Below are 23,361 nucleotides of genomic sequence, written 5' to 3'. Positions count from 1 at the left end.
GGTATACACCAATGTTTCGCCTAAAGACACTTGCCCTAAGTTCAGTACCAAATTGGATAACATTATAGAAAATACACACACTTCATTCATGAATTACGATTTTGAATGTCACGGAATAAGCTTGATCTGCTTATGTCATCGATGACATCGTAATGACATTCATTCACCTATTTGATTTAATCCCAGCCAAGAGGAATCTTATTTTCAACTTCTCTGTACCCATTACCGGCTTACAATTTCACTACCGATTTTCCTTAAATTTCGCACCACGCGCTTAGACAAAATAACTCCCCTATTTAGGCCACCTTCCTCAGCCTCGAAGGCTGAGGGGTGAGACCCTCGATTCCGTCTCGACGGGTTCCGGCGACTTTTTGTGTCTCTCACAAAAACTTCAAAGCGCTCGTGTCAGCAACGCTAGCCGCAAAAACCTCATCTCAGTGTTTTTAACATTCCCAAGCGTATGATTATCGGCAGGATGTAATATATAAATTTGTTTAGTCTAGCCCAACTTGTACATGACCACAACGACGTTCAAAAGTCCGACAGTCACGAAGTAGTTTAAACGCTTTTTTATCTGGGAAAATATCGACACCGAAGAACCATGTGATTGACCTCGATCTTTATGAAAAAAATGATATTTCTCGTTAATTATCGCAATGGCAGTTATTACAGTTGGAAAGTCAAAAGTATATCTTTTAATTTCATATTTATAAAGTGAAATGCATTCCAAAGGTTACGTATCCTGAGGTTGCAATTTTCAACTACTATGAATATGCCCTGTTGTTTCATCAATTTCCAAACAGAGGCGACACACACTGTCTTCCGACAGTCGAGTCTCTGCATATGATGATTCAGACGACAGTGACCAGCGAGAAGGCCTGTTAGACATCGTAGTTCATCTCCACTATAGTTTAACAACTGTTTGGTTTCAAGCTTCGAAGAGTGAATGAACGACTTGGAGTGAGCCAATCCCACTAGATTCTAGACGTTTTTAAATTCTCTTGCCATCCAGGTGTTCAATGTTTGTTTAGCAAAACCTAAAGCGATGCCAGTGACAGGATCTTGTCCGATGAAGCTGCTAATCAATTCCCAAAATTCATCATTGCTCTTTATGATCAAGCTTCAAATAATGTTCACTTGATAGATGTAATTGATCAAATCTAGATCAGGGTGGAAGGGATTTTGTATCTCAGCATACTTATATAACTTATAAATGCATATATAACTGTGTGTCATCAGCATAACCCTGCATTTGACAATTCATGACAGACGAGATAATGCCAGTAGTTTGAATCAAAAGTGGTATTTTTTCAGGAGAGATTAGTTTTTGGAAAATGTTTTGAATTTTACTTCTCTATCTTCATATAAAAAATGTGAGAATTTTTCAAAAGAGGAAAGGAGGGAATCAATTCCAAAGATTAGGTTAGGTTAGGTCCATTGCAACCCGCAAGGGTATATTGCGGCTCAAACCTGTTCAGACTCGACCAAACAAAACCAGTTTCTTGAGGAAGCGGATTAGTTTATATGGTGAGTGATCTTTCAGATCAGATGGTGGGAGTGTAGTTCTACTAAACTCTGAAAACCTGATTCAGTCAGCAGCGGGGCATGCACAAAGTATATGCTCTGCTTTTGTTTGAAGGTGGTTTCATTTCGTGTTGATAGTCATAAAATTTTTTTGACACACACTGACACAAACTGAAAGAAAAGTCCTCTTGAACAATGGATTATCCAAAAACACTTTCCTCAATTCAGTTTGTATTCCAAATAATCGTTATGGAATTGAATCAAATATTATTCACATTATCGCTACACAATATAGTAAATGAGAGAGGTAAAATTTCACTTACATGGACACTGTCATTCTCATTGGTCGACATCACAGATGTTTTGCCGTAAGACACTTGCTTTATCGGTGATTATATAGAAAAAGTTATTTACAGGGGGCTTTTCTTTCATTTTGACTTTGAAAGTTACTTCTTTGCATGCTCTACAGACCTTTATATATGAGTAGAGTTACCTTTTTGAAATAAATTGCTTCCTTCCTTCCTTTGGAAGATTCTCACATATTTTTGTATGAAGATGGGAAAGTAGAAAGCCAAAACAAACGTTTTTCCCAATGATGTCAGTGTTATCAATGATGAATAATAACGGCCCCAAAATGGAACCTTTTGGTACTCCAGATAAAATATCAAGAGATAAGGAGGGGTAACCATCAACAAAAACTTCTCGAGATCTACCCAGTAAATCTAGTAAAACCAGAGTACTGAGTACTGACAATTTCTCTTATCAAGTCCTTCAACAATGTATAAATCTTTACTCATGGTAGAGAGTACACGGACAATTCAGAGATCAAAATAACTGACTGGATCATTATTCTTGGAAATAAGTTTTTCAAAGTCAATTTTCCACAAGTCTGGAAATATGAACGTTCAAACCAACAACTGATGATGTATGCAATATTTTTATATACAAACGGGTTACAAAGTTTCAACATCCTGATTGAAATGTCATCCATCTTTGAAGATTGGCTTTTAATAATAATAATAATAATAATAATAATAATACATTTATTGTGCATAAAAATACATTTTAGACACAAAGGGGATCGGGTTAGCCGGAGGCTGTCTTCCACCCTTCCCATAACTGACATGTATAATACAATATGATATATTATAAACTAAAATAAAATACAAATACAACACAGATATCCCTCATATAGAGGGATATAACTATAGATGATCATATATATACTACATCATATACATACACATTTCAAAGTGGAGATTTTTTTTTATTACAATGAAGATTATGATGTAACAGAGTATTAATACATAAACAGACAATATACATATCATATTCAGATGGAGAAGATGTTTCACAATATAATAGGAAATATAATAATATCATTCAAGATTTCATACACATCAGCTTCTTCGGTAGCGAATCAAAATGAGAAGTTATTTAGCTTGATTAAATAATTATTGCTATGATATTCAATTTTTCCATCACAATTTTTAATAACGTTATGTACGAATTGAGCAAATTCGTTGTTTATTTCATAGGGATTCGAGAGGTGTTTGGGTGATATTGTTTTTTTAAACGAACATTGAGGTTGAAGTGGTATTTTTCTAGAATACACATACTTAAGATGAGTTTTTTTTTCAATTCTAACTATTGACATGGTATATTTTTTATCAAGTCCATTCATAAGAAGTCTGAGATTTTAAGTGAGCCAAAGAGCGGAAGGTTGAGTGATTCTGACTTTTTAAAGAGGGGCATGTCTGTCAAAAGTGAAGATTGAGAATGAATCGAAACTACAACCTTCTATCAATACCGTTTTCACTTATAATTTCAACAACGACATCTGATGAATCTGAACAGCGAAACAGCGGTATGTTACAAATTCGGACTCTATTTTGAATCTCTTCGATTGGTATTCAACATAAACTAGTATGTGATCTGAAATGCCGTGGATGACAAAGTTCCAGATCTAATAACGAGATTATTACTACTAACGAAAATTGTTTCAATGAGTGTACTAGAAACATTGGTGATTCTAGAAGTCTCTTTGAGAATTTGTTCTGAATTGTAAGATGCATAGCAGTTGAAAAGGGGATGGGTAGTTTGAAAGGTCAACGTTGAAGTCACCAATGCAAATCACATCGTTAGCAACAGGACAAACAATGGAAAAGATATTATCAAAGTCACCAATCATACATAAAATATTTATATTTGAAGGCCTATAAAATACCCCTAGGGCCAGACTCCTACATCCAATTTTCACTTCAATAAAAATAAATTTAAGAGATTCTTCGATCTCAAAATCAATAGTTATTTTGTTGTATTTCAACAAATTCATTCAATAAATTCATTCTTTCAAATACAACTGTGCGAGGAAGATCATTAGATTGAAGAGATCGCTATTATACAAAGATTCTTGAAATAAAAAGGAAAGTATTTATTTATTATTTTGTTACAGATCGAATGTAGAATCAAAAGTAAATCACAGAAAGAGAAAGAAAAACGGAAAAACTATTTAGTTATTTCCTTGATCAACAAGTAGAATCAAAAATTCAGATTTTTTCAGATTCAGAATTATTCAGACTACATTATACAAATGAAGATACATATCGATGATTATTATAAAGTTTCTGTTTGGGTGACGAGACTGCACCTAAACATTTTGTATGCTTGAGTCGTGCTTGTCTGCTACCCTCCAGAAACATTGTAATCGTACAGTAAATCATTGAATAATGAAAGTGTAACTACTCAGATTAATATTCAATTGAAGGGAGAGTTAGACCTTATTGAAGAATAAGATTAGAAAATACCTTGAATACATCAACTAATTTATTATTTTATAAATTTCATTTGGATTTTGCAGAATGAACAGTTTTGTTTTTGTTGTTTGTAGGTACTTATGAAAATTGGTTATTATTTTCATTTCATGAGGTAGAAGATTATACAGTTTTGGCCCAAAAAAAATGGTTCTTTTTGTGTGGCTCTTTTTGTACATTGGTATGTAAACTGTGATATTATCCAGTGATTTGGTATTATTTATAACTTCCATGGGGCGATTGAAACGATTTAGGTTATGAAACATCCATTCTAAGCATTGGTAGACATACAGGCTTCTAATATAAGTATCTGCGGCTGCTCATATAGTTGTGCAGTTGAATGGAAATTTGTTTTCTTGACTATTATTTTCAGGATTTTGTTTTGCATTGATTGGAGTTTTTTAAATTGTTGCGAAATAAACCTCCCCATGCTTTTATACAATACCGTAATATGAATTCAGCTGATGAATAGTAAATTACTCTTAGTTTATTATTAGTCAGTGGGCTATGCTTGAAGACTGGCAGTCTCGAAAGAATTCCGATTTTCAATTATGGATTATCATTGACTGTAGGTCGATGACGGCCACTATTTTGCACTGATGAATGGCTAATGAGTCCGAACCGGTCTGCAAGTGTGCCCGTTCCAAAATTGAAGGTAGACTCTTTCAATTGTATTACCAATTGCATATGCAGGAAATTTTCTGTGAAGATTCCTGCACTGAAGCCTGTTGGATATAATCCAACGCTCTTCGTGGTATTAGCCAGGGGAGTAGTTGTCCATTCAACCTACAGTGTAGGTATATTCGAGACTGGCTTGAACGTTTGAAAAGTTCATTTCTTTAGATTAAATTACTCTTAGTGTTTTATCAGTCAGAAATTCTCTCAATTCAGCTGTCTGAGTCTGTTAGTCAAAGATACAACATAATTTTCCCACCCTGAGTTCTGGTCTCTCAATTCATTTTAGTGATAGCCAGGGGAGTAGTTGCTTTCTGATAGGCGTCAGTCCATTCAACCTACTGTGTAGGTATATTCGAGACTGGCTTGAACGTTTAAAGTTCATTTCTTTAGATTTGTTTACTGCCAGTCTTCAAGCATAGCCCACTGACTAATAAGAAAGTTTTTCTTCCTTATTCAGAGGAATCGAGCAAATTACGGATATGCAGTTGATTAGTACCTCGTCCACTAGATGGAGTGACATTTCGTTGTTTCGCTCAAACTTAGGAAGAGGAATGAAGTACTCTGAAAGAACTTCGATTTTCAATTATGGAACATCATTGACTTTAGGTCGATGATGGCCACTATCTTGCACTGATGAGTGGCTAATGAGCCCGAAAGCGGTCTGCAAGTGTGCCCGTTCTAAAATTGAAGGTCGACTCTTTCAGTTGTATTACCAATTGCATATGCAGGAAATTTTCTGTGAAGATTCCTGCACTGACGCCATCTGAGGCGGCAGTTTTTATCACGACTTCTTCAGATACTACAAGTTCGTATTTTGGTAAGTTAACATGAAAGCTACTGAAAAGTATGTTAAATCTTTTTTTGAAATTGATTGATAGTAGCCTATAGTCAAACCATTTTTTAACTTCATACATATCTTGTTCGAATTTGATTTTTAGGTCACACCAATTATTGCCACTTCATAAAATTACAGTATCGTCCGCAAAACTGATGATTTTTGAGTGGGTTTTTATGAGGAAAAGATTATTCGGATATATGTTGAAGAGTATGGGTCCCAACACCGTGCCACACGTTACTTTTTGTTCAAAACTAACTGTTTCGGGTATTTTTACTCTTTGTATTCTGTTAGAGAGGTAACTACAAAAAAGATCACGTGGTTTGCCTCTTGTGTATCTGTATCTGTAGAGTAGGGAGGGTGAGTGTAAGCCCACGCACTTAGGCCACATGTGACCCATTGTACATCCTCCCGAGGAGTTGTCCTCCTAGGTCATCATCCATCCTGTCCTTTCCAGGAAGGTGGACAGGTCGCTGGGAGACATCTTCTTTATATCGGCAGGTGTAGGCCAAGACTCGCCAAACACACACACTCTTATTGACAATAACTCCGAGCACTCGCACAGTACATGCCTGATAGTCTCATCTTCCTGTTCGCACATCCAGCATAGAGGTGTGTCCACTAGCCCCATATTATGTGGATGTTTCCTTAGCTGACAGTGGCCAGTCAGAAATCCTACTGTGAAACGTAGATTTTTCCTGGTCATCGCCAGATATTTATTCGGCACCAGCTTCCCAGGGTCGCACAAGGTGATCCTGGCAAGATTACATCCTTTGATTCCACCTCATCACGTTCAGGATTGGGCATGGGCCTCTGGGTCCTAAAATTCTTAGTCCAGCCGCTTCCTTGGCTAAAGAGTCGGCAATGCGATTACTTTTACTCCTGTCGTGCCCCTCAACCCACCTCAGGATAATGTTATTATCTACCGAGGCTTTGGCTAAATCTTGGTGGCACTCTAGTACTAGCCCTGAGGTAACACGCTGTCTGTTCAAGGCTAATAGTGCTTGTCTGCTATCAGTGCAGATTGTTATGTTTTTGTCAGAAATTCCTTTCTTGGTTATTTCTTTTGTGGCGATTGAGATACCATCCAGTTCTGTTTGGACCACGCTGGTATTTCTTCCCATTCCCCACTTAATCCTTAGGCTTAGTGATCTGGAGTACACTCCACATCCTGATCCTTTTTTGGTTTTTGAGCCGTCTGTATAAATCCGTATTGCATTTGTAGCATCTGACTCTGTGTTCTGCTTAATTTGTATTTCGTAGGGTTTATTAAACACAAACCTGGGTTTAATTGCATCACTTGTTGCTTGCAGCAGAGGTTGCGCAGTAAGCGCTTTCCGCCAGAGGCCCATGCTCATTTGACCCATTCCTACTTCGAGGTTTACACCAGCCGTGCGCAATCGTACCAACCTCCTTAACGTACAGATCCAGAGGGGTCAGACGCGTGATTAATTCCATTGCCGCGGTTGGTGTTGTTCTCATTGCTCCTGTGATGTTTAAACAAGCCAGTCGCTGTATTTGCTTGTAGAACTTTCGGTCCCCATGCAATGGCTCCATACGTTAACATAAGTTTTATTATTGCAGTGTAGATCCAGGCGACCACACGGGGTGAAAGACCCCATGCGCGTCCCACTGTCCTCCGACATTGCTCACGTATGCTCCGACATTGTCACGTATGCTCTTTTTGCTCTACTCTGTAGATGAGAGTTCCATGTTAGCTTATTGTCAAAGATAGTACCTTCTCTTCAGAGAAGTTTAGTTTGCCTTTGAAGATTTCGGGAGGTTTTAAGCCCGTTAAACTTCTTTTCCTGGTGAAAAGGACCATCTCAGTCTTCTTGGGATTGATCGACAGTGAGTGTTCCTTTCACCATGTTTCTATTAATTTGAGTCCATCCTGCGCTCTATCGCACAGTGTGTTTACAAATTTGCCGGTCTGCAAGATAACTATGTCATCTGCGTATGCAGTTGTGTAGAATCCATTTTTGTTAAGGTGATTAATTAGGGTATCCAGAACTATGTTCCAGAGAAGGGGTGATAAGACCCCTCCCTGTGGACATCCCCTCATGACCAGTCCTTTTACTGTGATGTCTTCTACATTAATACTTATTGCTCTGCTAGAGAGCATCTGGAGTATCCATTCTCCTACTACCAGGAGTACATTCCTGGAGTGTAGTTGCTGGGTAATTGTTGGAATCTGTTCATCTATTCAGATGCTTCGACTTCCTTTTCGGGACACATGGTGGCCTTGGGGTCAATATCCACTTCAGGTGGCTCGACTTCCAAGGACCTAGGGTCTTCAGAGGTTCCCTCTGCTTCTTTTTTTGTTACCCTAATAGTCAGTGAGGTAAACGCGTGGCTTAACCTCATCAACTTATTCTTTAGGACAGTCATATCATCATCTCCAATCCCGAAGACGAAGAGGTGTCCTTGTGGGTTCATCTTAACCTCATGATGGAAAGTGCACCATCTTGATACCTTCAGGTCAGGGTTCTGCGCCTTCAGCCGACCCAGCAACCTTTCCTTTTCATCGGATGTCGTCTTGTGGACGTCCTCCAGGATCCAGAGTGAGGCTTTGGTAAGCTATAGGAGCTTATCCACTGACGACCGCAAGTGATGCGTCCTCCCATGGCTTAATATTCATTGTGGCTTTCTTCAGCCACTCTAGCGTCACGTCGTCATCGCAGACCACTCTGACGATTTCACCGGAGTATGTCCACGACTTGAACGTGAGCGGTTTGCTGTTGTTGCTGGACGCAGACAAGATGATCTTGTCCAGCTCCTCCAACAGTTGTTTTTGATGAGACTCTCTCGTTCTGCGGTAACCTTACCGTACGGGTAAGGTTACCCGTACGGTAATAATTTCTCGATTTCTTGTTCCGTAACTGGGTTCTAGTATATAGAGTGAACGTAAGTTTTTTTTTTCTCTACATAATTTGGTGGTCTTTTTATTTCTTTAGCAAGATTTTTTCCTACGGAAATGAAATGATCATTGAAATGATTCGTGATATCTTTGTGGCTTTGAGCTGTTCGCCACTTTGTGACTCATATTAATTGATAATTTTTCCTCTTTGGTAGTGATTTCATTTACGATTTTCCACATATTTTTTGAGTCATTTTTCCCTCCTCATAGCGTTTTGTATAAAAGTCATTTTTAGTTTCTTGTATTAATTTTTGTAGTTCCCTCTTATAAGATGTATATTCTCCTCTCAAATCCGCGCTATTTGGATAAATCCTATTAATCTTATGACTCAAGTCACAAGTTGTCCTTCATTCAGGTCACATATGGACCGAGTCACATGGCCTCAATCTCCAACATGTATTTCGATAGTTATTAGGCTAATTGGTTTTATACAGATTAAATTCTACAAATGTACTATGTTCTCATATTTCGACGAGTGAGCACTGATGATGAGGAAAGTCGAAAGCGCCTTGAAATAAGAACAGTTAGGTAGCATAACATTTCTATTTAGGAATTTAAAAGAGATACTGGAACAAAATCAGTTGATAACTTTCTATCACGCTCAAGTAAATTCACGACTGAGGTATGGGTTGTGTCTGTGGGGTAATACTATCCATGCACGGGATGTTTTCATTAGCCAAAAGAAAATTTTGAGACTAATGGCAGGAGTTTCCTATGATCATTCATCTAGGAATATTTTCCCTTTTTATAAAAATTTACCTCTAGCAAGCTTATATATTTATGAATATTGACAAATTTTATAAAAATTCCAAAATTCATACATTGAACACAAGGCAAAAAATGATATTCACGTTCCATACGCGAGACTCAATTTTACTTCAAATTCTCCTAATTGTATTGGATCTAGGATATTTAACCATCTTCCTAAAATTATAAAAGCAACAAAGACATTAATTTGCTTCAAGAAAGCTTCAAATAACTTCCTATTGGAGAAATGTTTTTACTCACTAGATGAGTATTTCAAAGAAAATTTTTGATTAACTTGTGCTTGTGTAATGTATTTTCATGCACTTTTATTGTGACACCCAGTTTTTGTGGTATTTTGTTTCGTTTTGTAACTACTTTATTTTATTGTATTTTATTAATGACTATTCCTATACATTCTAGATGTAAAAATGAAAATAATTTTTTTTTCACCGTAGTGGGCGCTGGTCAGGCCCTATCCCCCGAAGCCCCGATATATTCGGGAGGACGCGCCAGCATTATCAACCAATGACCACTCTCCATACCGTGGGGTAAGTGATCATTGGGTCCGGAAATCATGTGCCCTGAGCAAGCGAAGTGAGCTAAGAATGACAGCCTTCTGCATCTGTGCGGCTAAGATTTCTGCCTTAGTGCGGCAAGCCGGTATGATTTTAAGATTCGATTGATACCACCAAGGACTCCAATAATCATAACAACCATCTTGACAGAGTGATCTGGATAGAGTCTGTGGAGTTCAAAGACAAAATCTCGATATTTTATCCGTTTTTCCCCTTCTTTTCCGACGAAGCTGAAAACTCCACGACATATATCGTTTTGCTCTGGTGGTCGAGAAGGACTACATCAGGCTTACTAGCTTGTATGAGCCTGAGGGTGGGGAACGAATAGTTCCAATAAATTCGGCACTTCTCGTTCCCCACAACGGAGTGTAGCCCTGGAGCGTAGGGCAACACCGGTGTCTCGTCAATACCGTAAGAGTGCCGTATATGGTAATATAGCACTTCAATAAATTGAAGTACGTATGAAAGTATCTCACAAACTTTAGGTTTGAAAAAGTATTGCCATTCATCCACACAATACAAAATAGTGGCATATGAAAAATGTGACAAATGTTGAATTTTCTGTCAGATCACCTGAGAAAATAGATTTGAATATAATGAATAATTACTCGAACACGTTAATTAATTTTAGTTTTTACTTGGATTATTAGCCTACTTATATTTGTTAATAACTGATAGTTTGGTTCACTGATATGGTAATCATCAATGTTGACTATCCAAAAGGCGAACTCCATATATCACGAACAACCAGTTTCATAATTTCAATAGTCGAGCATGAACAATTGATCATTTTGAGGTGAGGAATACTGTGTTATATATTTTACCAATAATTATTTCCTCGAACAGTTATGTTGAAAAATCATATAAACATCTAGTATGTTATTCACTTCTAAAAACTACTGTGTTAGCGAAACATGTGATATTTTTGTTCTTGTGAAATCACTATGGATCTTCATCAAGTAACGGTCGAATCAATAAGAATAAAATTATCAGGACGTATAAAACTTGACATTATTCTATTTTTGATGATGCTATTTGAGGAAGTAATTTGGTATATATTATTTTGTATTCATCAAATGAAAGCCTCATTTTCATTTTGAAAATTATTTACAGCATCATGAACGTAACTATGATGGCGGAAAGTCCCAAATTCGTGGCGATGTATAAGCGTTAAATCATATCATTTTTATATAAAAATTATTGGTATTTTTGCCATTATGGCCTTCTATATGGCCTTGAAATAACTTTATTTTGAAATACTGGTAACTGCCCTCTTACTCATTTGTAATGATTCGAAATTGAAACACACTTTAGGAAAAAAAAGTTTGGGCTTTCTTTTTCTCCATCTTTGTCATTCAAAAACTTTTTTTCCATCGAAACACTGTTTCTCACCTTTCGAATACATCAGTAGAAATACAGATTCCTCATTGATTGAAAAAATACGCATTTTCATCAGCTCGAAAAATATCAGGGGATATGTTATATATGAATATCAATGGAGTTTTTTCCCAACGCCAAACCGTTATTTTAACACCTACACACGTGTTTCGATCACCAAGTGATCATATTCAAGAGGAATATTAAACTAAATATAACTACAGTGTTATCCTTATTTATTCCATAAATACCTCTTCTAGGTACCTGCGTTTTGAGTGTCTTAAATTAATTTCACAATATTGCCTTATCTACTAGTCTTACATTAATTTCATGTGTCCTTAGATCGTGTCGGACAGTAGCCGGTCGGTTCGACGTGGGTGCTTGTTCACTCACTCAAATCGACCGTCTTGTTGGTCGCTGGTTCAAGTCCCAGGCTGAACGATCGATTTTCACTAGCTATCGTCCAACCCGTGTTAGGAATCACACGTTGAAACGTAAGACCTCGTTAGTCCTTGGCTCTCACAAGTTTCGACTGTTGAGAGTTGTCGTTCGTAGGCGTGTGATAGGTGGTTAACGGAAAGACATATTTTGAACAGATAAAATTAGGTAAGTCTAATAATTAAATTACAATTTTAACAAGCTATATATCATACTATTAGGTATTGGTCCACCACCGTTATTCATAATATTATTATGTTTACTTATTTCTACACTCTCATAGGCATCTAGATGCCTGTTGTTGTTAACTTGTCTCAATGAGTTAAAGTCTATGGAATGGTTTGGTTGGAAATATTATGGGCGAATTCAGATTTTTCTGGTCTTCCACATTTTAGGTGTGCTAAGTGTTCATTATATCTTATTTCAATAGATCTTTTTGTCTTTTCATAATATTTTGCATCGCAGTCCTTACATTTAATTTCGTTAATGGGATTTATATCTATTAAAATAAGATACAAGGAACACTTAGCACATCTAAAATATGGAAGACCAGAAAAATCAGCAGTCGCCCATCATATTTTGCAATAAAACCATTCCATAGGCTTTAGTTCATTAAGATTAGTTTTACCAGTTAACAACAACATGCATCTAGATGCCTATGAGAGTGTGGAAATGACTACACATGATAAATATTTTGAATAACGATGGTGGATCAATACCTAATAGTATACTATATAGCTTGTTAAAATAATATTTTAATTATCAGATTCACCTAACTATTATATAAGGACATATTGTAAAATTAATTTAAGACTGGTAGATAAGGCAATATTGTGAAATTAATTTAAGACCCTCAAGGCGCATGTACCTATAAAAAGTATCTATGGTATAAATGGGGATAACTTTGTAATTATATTCAGTTTAATCAACCTCTTGAAAATGATCACTTGGTGGTCGAAACACGTGTCGAGGTGTTAAAATAACGGTTTGGTGTTGGGAAAAATTCTAGTAATATGTGTACTTAAGTTTTCCACTATTTCACCAATCATTTCAAATATATTAGGATATTTCTGTATGTAATCCATCTGCTTCGTTTCCAAACTATTTCTTTTGATCGTACTTGACCGTGAGATAGCTATTATAGATCAGTTCAAATTAGTAGTTGTGGGCTTTGGCAAGAGTATAGTTGTGAATGTATTTGACGGCTGTGAAAAGACTGAAATAACATTGAAAGCACCCATAAAAGAACATAGAAATGGCTTCTAGAATGGAAAAATCAATTCAACGTAGGCCACTCACCTCTTTACAGGTGGACATAACTTCAATTATAAATTCAAATCTATTTATTTTCAGAAGATAATTCGCTTATTCCCCTCTTACCAAGAATTGATGTCTAGAATGTAATTTAATATCGTTACCTATTTTTACTAGAACTCTCAGTAGATCATGGGTTATATCCAGTCTCTCAAGTAGATGAATTAATTAATTGTCTGATTGTACTTCGGGCAGTAGCTGATGTTGTGTAGTATAAAATGGTTATGAATTATAAGTGATTTATCATTCTCGCTGGAATAAGCTATTGTATACCGAAACACGTGTCGCTGTCTTTGTTAAATCACTATAGAAAAAGTAAATGGATTTACACCAATTATCGACCATTTCTATCCAATTTTTGAATTTAGAGATTCGTTGATTCTTCATTATAGCAGAATATTTGACTCAACTTTTTTTGAAATATATTTTTTCAGAAAACTGGTCTGTATCTCCCATACTTACAACTTGTAGTCATCAAATTTTCGCTTGATCAACTTCACAAGATTCGCTACAGAAGTTGAAACGAAATGGCAAGCCAGTGTGAATCATCGTATTATGGCCCCTCATTCACAGAAGTATGTCCGGGTAGTAGTTTCTTTCTCTTCATGTCTTTGGTTGATGCCATCTTTAGAAAAACGAACGACGTCGCCGATCCTTGTGGAAGAATTCGACCTAGAAGGAAGCCGGATTCGTCTTACGACTTCATAGTAGTTGGTGGGGGACCAGGTGGAGCAACTACCGCGGGGAGACTTGCTCAAACTAGGAAATGGAAGGTACATGTAATTTTTATTCTCATATGGATGGCGCATTGAAAACAGTTCAGCAAGAGTTTCGATTTTATATAGGAAAACAAAAAAATCTTTGGACACTTATACGAGGATGACGAAAATCTGTTGATACGAATAGTCTAAAGTCTGTCTTACCAATCTTCACCAATCTTCTCAATCGATGAAAAGTTTTCTATATGAAATTTAGCATGTTAAAAATGAATTTCTAGTGGAATGATTGAAAAATCCTGGCAGACTATGATTAAACAGAAATAAGTTTTATGAACATATGTACTGATCGAAAGTGTGAGACCTACAGAATATACAAACGTTGGTTTGGCTATTTTTTCCTGGCATAACCACTGTTTTGACAGGTGAGTCGATACTAATAATTAACACACAAATCTTATTCCGAAACAAGCAGTGACTGTAGAGACAAATAGACCGTTGTCAAATTGAAACTGAAATACCAAACGTTTCGACTACTTCTGCGACATACATCATCAGTGGTATGAGCGTTGACTGCGAGGGCAAAAGTTATATCTCGGAATCTCATTAACTTTTGTCAGTCATATCTTTGATTGGGATATAATTTTTTCATAAAAAAATGAATGTAATGTTCAAAACAGTAATGATCAGAATGTTTTTTGCTTACCCTCTTGCTATATAATTATTATATATTAAACTTCATATGAAAGACACTTTTTATTGATTAAACAGAATGGTGAAGGTTATTTTTAATTCGGATCTTCTAATATACTTGAGGAAAAACTTTTTGGCATTCTACTCTTCCACCTTTTTATACAAAATAAAGCTATTATGTTCTAAATACACTCCTCACGAGTATGTGTAGTTCATGAATGGAAATTACTTTTAGACAGAAATTCGAAAAAAAAAACCTACCAAACAATAAATTCTACCTGAACAGTGAATTATTCGAACAAAAAAGTACTGTTACATTTTTACCAATGAATGACTACACTGAACAATAATCAAACTCAACTTTATTTCATTATTTATACAAAAAAACAATAACTAAAACTTCAAGTAAAACTCATTGATACAGTTTATTGGCTTTTTTAAAACCCTTCATAGTGAAAATCTTACAATAAGCTGTATCAATTAGTTTTAATATAGATTTTCATCAAGTATCGGCCAGTTCTATTCAAAAACTCCAATTATTATTCAAATGTCTATCGCTTCGTAACATCGTTCTGTACTGCACTGTCCACGTAACTTCACTTCATATCGATAGGCGAGTGTGTCGCGTTTATATTTGGCAATCAAAGGCGGTAGAAAATTAGCTGGAATTCCATCGAAGCCGATAGCATTATTCTCGCTACGTCTAGAATGGCCCCCCAGCGCAGGTCGAGTGGAGCACGTCCCAATTGATTTGTGATGACCAGTGGCGGCCTGCGTTATTGTCTTTAAGACATGCTTCACAACAACACTTTTGCAATAATTACTTTCATATGAACGATAAATTATACGGAAATTACTTTTTCGTATTCAGTTTCCACATCCGCACATTATCGCACGTCGAAAGGTAAGTTCTCGTTAATCAATATCTTGCACAAGTTTCAACTTTTGAGTATTTTCGTTTGTAGGGGACCAACTTCTGGTTAACAGAAATACATATTTCAACAGAGATCATTCACAATAATGCTGGACAGTATAATACATGGAAGAGTTTTGATATAGAATTTCATTTACATGGACATTTTATTACCTCAACAGAACGTTAGCACAATGTCAGTACGTGAAGACATTCATACGCTTATTTGATTCGATCCCAGTCATAGGAATCTTGTTAGAATTGAAAGGGGTGAATTTTTCAGATTATTTTTTATAAAACAACGTTGTTGAGTTTTTGCTCACTCATAGTTTTGGTATTAGGATTTTGAAGGAAAATATGCAATACCATCTTCGTTTGTATTCTCATCTTGTTTCATTGTTCACACAATATGTTTAAAAACTATATACAAGTTGAATTTTGCACATTATTGGTACCAAGCCCATGCGCGTCCAAAACATCACGAGTACGAAATCAGCAGGAAATAGTTTTTGAAATATTCGATTTTCATGTGTTTTTCCTAAATTTTTGCTACCGATACTGCTATTCGCTGGTGCTCATCGCTTGTTAAAATGTCTGTAGACGGCATCCGAATGAGAGCTAATGATTAGGTAACCCTTTTCAGTACTAATAACTGAATTTCTATAAAAAAATCAAGAATTGATCTGCACCCGTGTCCCCATGAATCATGCGCTGATCATTTCAACTGGGCACACGTACCGCTTTTTTGATCTAAATCAAGGAAAGAGTGAGATACGTTACAAACATAATGCACTCCTTGAACGTAACAATACTAATTGGCTCATAGTTTTTGCTCATTTAAAAAAGATTGAAAACGTTCAAATGGTTAGGAGATACAAAAATATTCAGAAAGTCAGATCACTTCTGTAGACATTAACAACAAATGTTGCTGCTTTGAAACTTATGGGTCCCCTTCAACTCTCAAAAATAGAAACTTGTGCGAGCTAAGGACTGCCGAGGTCTTACCGATTGATCGATTGAACGCTGGGATACTATCACAAGTTTGGAATTTGAATCTCCTGTAGCTGCTGATGAGCTACCTTCCTTCGAATCTTTAAAACACTTAATACGAAAAAGATGTTCTGCTTTTGAGGCCATCGAGGTTTCATCTGATAAATCGCTTAAATCATCTCAAAATTGGAAGAATACTCAAAATTATCCAAAACTCAAAAAAAACTTCAGCTTATTTTTGCAATTTGCCTAAAATTTATCAAACACAAATTGTTCCTGCTTCTGTTATAATCGAGATCATTCATTTAAAAAGCGTTCTGCATACTATCCATCGCCTGAAGAAAGATTTCGGTTCGTGAAACAGGAAAGGTTAATGTTCCAATTGTCTAAGCTATCAGCACAACACATAAGTGTAAATAAATTTCAGCTTGTACTCAATATCACTTAAGCCTCCATATAGATAAAATTAAACAGTAACTCAGAATTGAACTTCTTTATTTCCACGAAATGAATTTCAAGAATCTGAACCCAGCACATCTAAGTCACCAGGAACTTTTATTATTCTCAGTATGACTCCTTTTATAAGCAACGTTTTACTTTCTTGCTTTCTTATTGTAAACTTGCTCCTGAACTAAATTTACAGGGAGATCAGTTGGAGTCGTAAACTCGACATCCATCTCCTCTGTAGACTCGCTCCTGAATTAAATTCACAGGGAGGTCAGTTAGAGTCATAAACTCGACATACATCTCCTTTGAAGACTCGCTACTTGATTAAATTTACAGGGAGGTCTGTTGGAGTCGTAAACTCGACATCCATCTCCTCTGTAGACTCGTCCTGATCTAAGTTTACAGGGAGGTCAGTTGGAGTCGTAAGCTCGACATCCATTTCCTCTATAGACTCAGCGTCAGAAATAATTTTTAAGTTTAATCTGTCCATAAAGGTCCCACGAGTAGTTAGGGAGAGAAGGTCAATCACGGCAGAGCCCCGCATTACCGTGACAAGGCGATACTACAACGAAAGGGCGCCCGGTATCTCGAAGGTTCCGTAGAAAACCACAAGTGATTCTGTCATTCCCGTATCCAGCGGGGCTACGTGGAAGCAGGCATCCGATGGCCGGTTTGCTCAACACCCACATCCATAGCCAATGCACTCGCCGAAAACAGCATGCACAGTGGTTCAGGCAGTGAGAGATGAACAAGGACACCCTATCTGCAAAAAAATGAATTTTTTTCAATAAATCTATCAGACGGTTTTAGAAAATCGAAGAAGTTTCACATAATGACGCTTCATGCGAGGATATATTTGATTAAACGCATTTTAGTGATAATTTAGGACGATATATTATAAATTTGCCTTTCAAAATCCAGAACCATTTCGTGTAATTGATTGAACAGAAAAACAAAAGTGCATACTTCATGAAAACATGCATCACAAAACTGAACATAATAGTAAGCATGATGCTCAATAAAATATCAAACAATTCCAGGACAAGTGAACAACATTATATTTTACCCCTTATTACCTACATCTGTCTTTGTGAAACATAATGATGAATTATCCTCTTCCGATTGTGTTAAAAGACAATAATTGCCTTCTTAGATTTGACACATATATACCATTCGACAATATACGTGTCTGGACTCTTGTATTGATTTAGTTCTTTATCTCCCTTTTCATCGGCTACACGAATTATTTCACATTTTCTGAAACTGAATACTGTAACGAATTAAAGAATTAACTGTCTTAAACAAATTTATTTTTAACAATATTTCACTTTCACCACTAATTTATATACAACACTTAGCAAGTAACGCTTAATTCATCTTCACTAATTTATCTTCACCGCTCGATTCGCTCTCTAGATACAGACTCCCTCTATGGACGGGAAGCAGGGCTTATATACCGTTAACGATCTTTCTAGATTCATCTAGAGGTCTCTGCACTCGCCTAGTATTTTCCCGGCGAGTCAGACCGCTTCTTTCGCGGTGATGTCATGCGTTTGCTTACTGAGATATCGGTCAGGGCCGGCTTCAGATTCATTACAATACCTTTCGTAAAGTGAGCTGTTCTTTGCAATAATGTTTTTCAGGTGCTCTTACTAGAAGCTGGAATCGATGAACCAACTGTTACACAAATTCCAGCTATGACTTTGGCCTTTGGCAAAAATTCTTTTACGGAGTGGGGATATAACACAGAACCAGAAGCAATAGCTTGTCAAGGAATGCCTATATTTTAATTTGAACTACTCACGCATTCATTCCAAGAAACAAATGTGTTTATATTGAGGATTTCAATATAAATGAAAGAAACAACAGCAATACTTAACATGTAAAAAACAAATATTATTGAGTGTAGTATGAAGTGCGTCAGGGTCTAAACGTTCTGGAATTCTAAATGCGAAAATATTCTAGTTCAATAAAAAGTAGAACAAAGGTTCAAATATATTTCTCCGCTAACCAGGTGTCATCATCTCACGAGCTAAGGATTATTTTTCAAAGTGTCATTCCCAACATTGATCTGCTGAAACGTAGTGAACACTTATCAGGGTTGGGATCGAACCAACATCCACATTAGCTGTTGTCTATCGGTGAGACGAATGCTATGTTTCTTGCTCTGGTTCCAACTGATTGGCGCCTTCAGTATGCGCCTTCAGTGGGCGATGCTACTACCCGTCGCCATTAGGCAACGGACAGCGCCCTGCTGTGCTGTGCCGGAGAAGTTGGCGACAGGCTTTATAGAATACAATATGATCTCCCATTTGAAGGATGCTGTCCAAACAGAGCTGATTTAAGCTTGTCGCCTACTTGACCGGCGCAGCACAGCATGGCGCTGCCCGTCGCCTGATGGTGACGGGTAGTAGCTTCGCTCACTTGTCCAGCTACAACCAGCATATTGAAGGTGCTGTTTGTTCGATTTCAAGGAAATTTCAGATGACATTAAGCGGTGATAGAAACATGTCTATCGCTAGCAGTTCTGACGAAGAAGTCGTCATTATAGTGGCTGCATTTTTGAATGTAGAAGAACATAGTTACAAAAAAAAGGATGTGAGTCCATTTCATCAATCAAAAGAGGGCGAATCTGGGAGAGTTTCATCATCTTTTCAACGACCTGAAAGAAGACGAAGAGAAACTTTTCCAGTATTTCCGAATGAGTTCAGGCAAATTTTCAGAACAGTGGATATTCTAGAGCCTGCCTTGACAAGAAACTCAATTTTTCTTCGTCCACTTTCATGGTACCGTCTGACACCGTGCTGTCAACTGATGGAATAGCAAAACAAAGAGACAGAAACTTTCCAGGCACGTTTGGACAAGTTGATGCTGGCAAGCGGTGGCCGATGACGCGCTCACTTGGCCAGTCCGTCACAGCACGTACCGTTATTTGCCGGACAGGGCTAGTGAACGGTTGCCCATTCATTTTCATTGTTCCAATGCTATACTTATATTGACAGGATGAGCCGTGCTGTGCTATGCCGGACAAGTGGGCGACAAGTTTTAGATCCTACAAATGATTAAACAATTCCCAGAGCAATTTATTCAGCTTCTATTATTATGAACTTGTACAGTGAACAAAAAATATCATATTTTTTTCATGTTTATTCAATAGTAATCTGTTCAGCTGATGATTATTTTTTCGGTATGTAGATTGGGAATTAGTTACGCAAAACTGAAAGGTGCTACATAAATAAATAATAATATGTTTTGAGCAAATAAGATAACAGCATTATGCAGAATTCTAATGAAGGTTACGATGTTATTACCCTTGATACATGCTTCACCTATACTGAAAACAACAAATTGAAATAGTAACCGGGGGGATATAAATTATTCCATAAGACAAGAAGACATCATATGAATAATCTAATACTAGTAATAATAGAAGTTAGGATTCCTTTTACGTAATCTAGGTCATGATCCAAATTGCACCCTCTTACAGACCACCATTACTCGAAACTTTTTTTACAGTTCGTGAATAGTATTTTTGATCCGAAACAGACACAAACACTGTCCCCACTGGACAGAATGGCATACTCTTCTCGACGTGCATTTTACCAACCATGTTGTAGTGAGGAGAAAAGATAATGTATGGCCTATTTATATCGAATAGGGTGAACTTTCATTCTCACATTCATGATTTTTGGGGTAAGCATCGGTAGAAAATCTTTTGTGGGAGTATACGGAAATTTTAACAGAGTTCGCAGCTTTCAGCACAGAGCTTCGAAAGCCTGAGCTCAATGGACTGTTCCGAAAACTTTGCTGTTTCATGCTCAGATGGGCTTGAACACTTATTGGTGGAAAAAACTACCAAGCACCCACCGTCATCTGGCCAGAGCAGCCGATTCCCGTTGGTTTGGAGGGGCAGAACATTCTCATCCCCAAAAGCGGATATTTGTCGTCTTCTAAAAATTACACATAGTTCGATGTGGTTGTCGTCTTTGGGGATACAAGTTTAAATATATTTCGGATGTCCTTACACTGTATCTATCATATTTGTAATAAATTTGTATCATATATCTTTTTTTTTCATTCATGAAAGCCATTTTTCGCCAAAAATTCAATGATTTGTACAATAACAAAGTATCATTGAGTGTAACAAATTGAAAGTCAAATTTAGATACATCAAAATCAAAGCCTATTATAAGGAATAATTTTTTTCAATATCTCCAATTTTTTGAAAAAGAATAATTACTTATTATGCATCATTAAAAATGTAAAATCTGTTACTATTCAAAACAGAAAGAACCAAATGTAGCGCCCATTGGAAAAATGAAGTTGATGATACTGGCCGGAAGACGAAACGTCGGATAGCAAATCTGAAAACACCATTATGTATCAGGGAAAACTGGCAATATGAAAGTTCAATTCATTTTCGAATCTTTTGAAAAATAAAGCCAGAAAAAATTAAATCCATTTTTCGAAATTTCGGTTTTTTCCGGATATCTCCGGATATACTCGGAATTTTAGAACTTTCTCAACGGCATATTGTCAGTCACGTGAATGTGCAACTTTACCTCAATTCAACCATCTTCGTATCTCTCATAGTTTCCGAGATCCCAATGGTATGAGGATCGAATTTGGAACGCCAGGTAGAAAAAAAATATTAAGAGGTTCAGAACTTTAAAGAGGCAGAAAGCCGATGTTTATATATTCCGATTTGAATTTTATTGTTTTATTTATTAATTTTCAATTCATCTGAAAGATCATAATAGCTTAACGCTTAAGTGAAATATTGATTTCTTACCGAATTGTGAGCGATATGATTTAATTAGCAATGTATTGTCATTAATTATGTTTTTGTGAATTTCTTCAGTATCAACAGACAAATAAAGTAATATTTCAGCCGCGTATTACTTGATACTTCTTTTCAACAACAATTTTGAAACAGAATTCCCAACATCAAACATGTAATTCACATTTACAGGCAATCCTGAGAAACGATGTGACTGGCCTAGAGCAAAAATACTCGGAGGATGTGGAGTCCATAATGCCATGAAGTATTTACGTGGAATACCAAAAAATTACAATGATTGGGCTGATGAAGGAAATGAAGGATGGAGTTACGAAGACGTTCTACCAGTCTTCAAGAGATCTGAAGGATACACAGGTCCACAAAAAATGCATGAATTATTCTTTTCAGTATGATTTTATGACTTGATCTTGAAAATGATTTACCTCATAACTGATAGGAGTACCATTGTGAAATATGGATATTTCATATATAATATTGCAGACTTCACTATTCCTAGAATATTAGTGAATATTGAAAAACAGATTTCAACAGGATATTCGAGTGAATTTAATACATGGGCCATATGAAACATTTCACTACTGTATTTCCTTCTTTTTATAGGCTTCAATGCAAACTATTTCTCATCTTTTTTAAATTTTTGTACTACATACTTCCTCAAACTACATATTTCATATTTTGTACCTTCATTTTGATTTGCTTTCATACTACTATTGTACCGTTTATTTTCTTTTCGAAATTATCAGATACAGATTCAAGTGGTCTCTGGCATAAAAGTTGCTCTGTGGTTTCCAAACATTTGATAGTCTCAGTTGCAATAATGATTTGGATCTTTCTATTAATTTTTCCATGTAGTGATTATTTTTCCTCAAGTTTCTCATTTATTACTAACGACCCAGCTCGGCTTCGTACGAATAACAGACCATTCTAGAGCATACCAAAACATTCTGGAATGTTCGGAAACAGTCTGCAACGTTCGAGAACATTCCGAAACAGTCTCGAATACGATGGGTTTTTCTGAAATATTATGAACTATCTGAAGGCTTTTTTGTACGGGTGGGGTTACTCATGAATGTATAAAGCAATATTTGATAATATGAAATTAATATTTTTATTTCAACTAATACACATTCTCATATCAAGTCTCTTAGTTTTACTTACCTTAAAAAACAAAACAAAAATGCTACCTCAACCTCCAATATGATTCACTAAGTAAAGCAAAAATATCGTAATTGCAACCTTTCTTCATCTCACATGTCATATTAATTTGTCTATTTTTTCACTGGTTATCTTCTTTTTCTTGGTTCGGACACGTTCCTGAGTTACTCGTTCCAAAATTGAGGAAGTGTTTATTTATTGTCGTATTTTCTTTCAAAAACTACTTGTTTTTGAAGTACAGTATCTCTGACCTATATATTTTCTTCCTTTGTTTTTGATGTTTATTTTCTATATCTCGCTCTACTTCATAATGGATTTTCTGATTTAATTTTTTGTCTTTCTACATGTGAAGTTATTTGTTGTCGTTTTTTTAGTTGTTTTCTCTACTCCTGATTATCTTTGAAGTTTCTCTCATCAAGTTATTC

General features: G+C 36.3%; 1 protein-coding gene across 1 annotated transcript in view; it reads left to right on the top strand.

The window, feature by feature from the left end:
* Positions 1–23,361, top strand: part of LOC111515460 (glucose dehydrogenase [FAD, quinone]) — a 62,649-nt gene that overhangs the window by 12,866 nt on the left and 26,422 nt on the right. The window contains exons 2-6 of the mRNA XM_074170106.1: positions 13,656–13,994; positions 18,624–18,757; positions 19,455–19,578; positions 19,704–19,830; positions 21,953–22,135. Coding sequence (XP_074026207.1) covers positions 13,749–13,994; positions 18,624–18,757; positions 19,455–19,578; positions 19,704–19,830; positions 21,953–22,135 — 814 coding nt within the window. The 5' untranslated portion in view covers positions 13,656–13,748. The remainder of the gene's footprint in view (positions 1–13,655; positions 13,995–18,623; positions 18,758–19,454; positions 19,579–19,703; positions 19,831–21,952; positions 22,136–23,361) is intronic.

The sequence above is a fragment of the Leptinotarsa decemlineata genome, unplaced genomic scaffold, assembly GCF_025532065.1.
Source record: "Leptinotarsa decemlineata unplaced genomic scaffold, Ldec_3_MD MMD2_P_RNA_scaffold_6, whole genome shotgun sequence".
NCBI lineage: Eukaryota > Metazoa > Arthropoda > Insecta > Coleoptera > Chrysomelidae > Leptinotarsa > Leptinotarsa decemlineata.
Note: the sequence above shows the minus strand (reverse complement) of the source record. Positions and strands in the feature narration are given on the sequence as shown.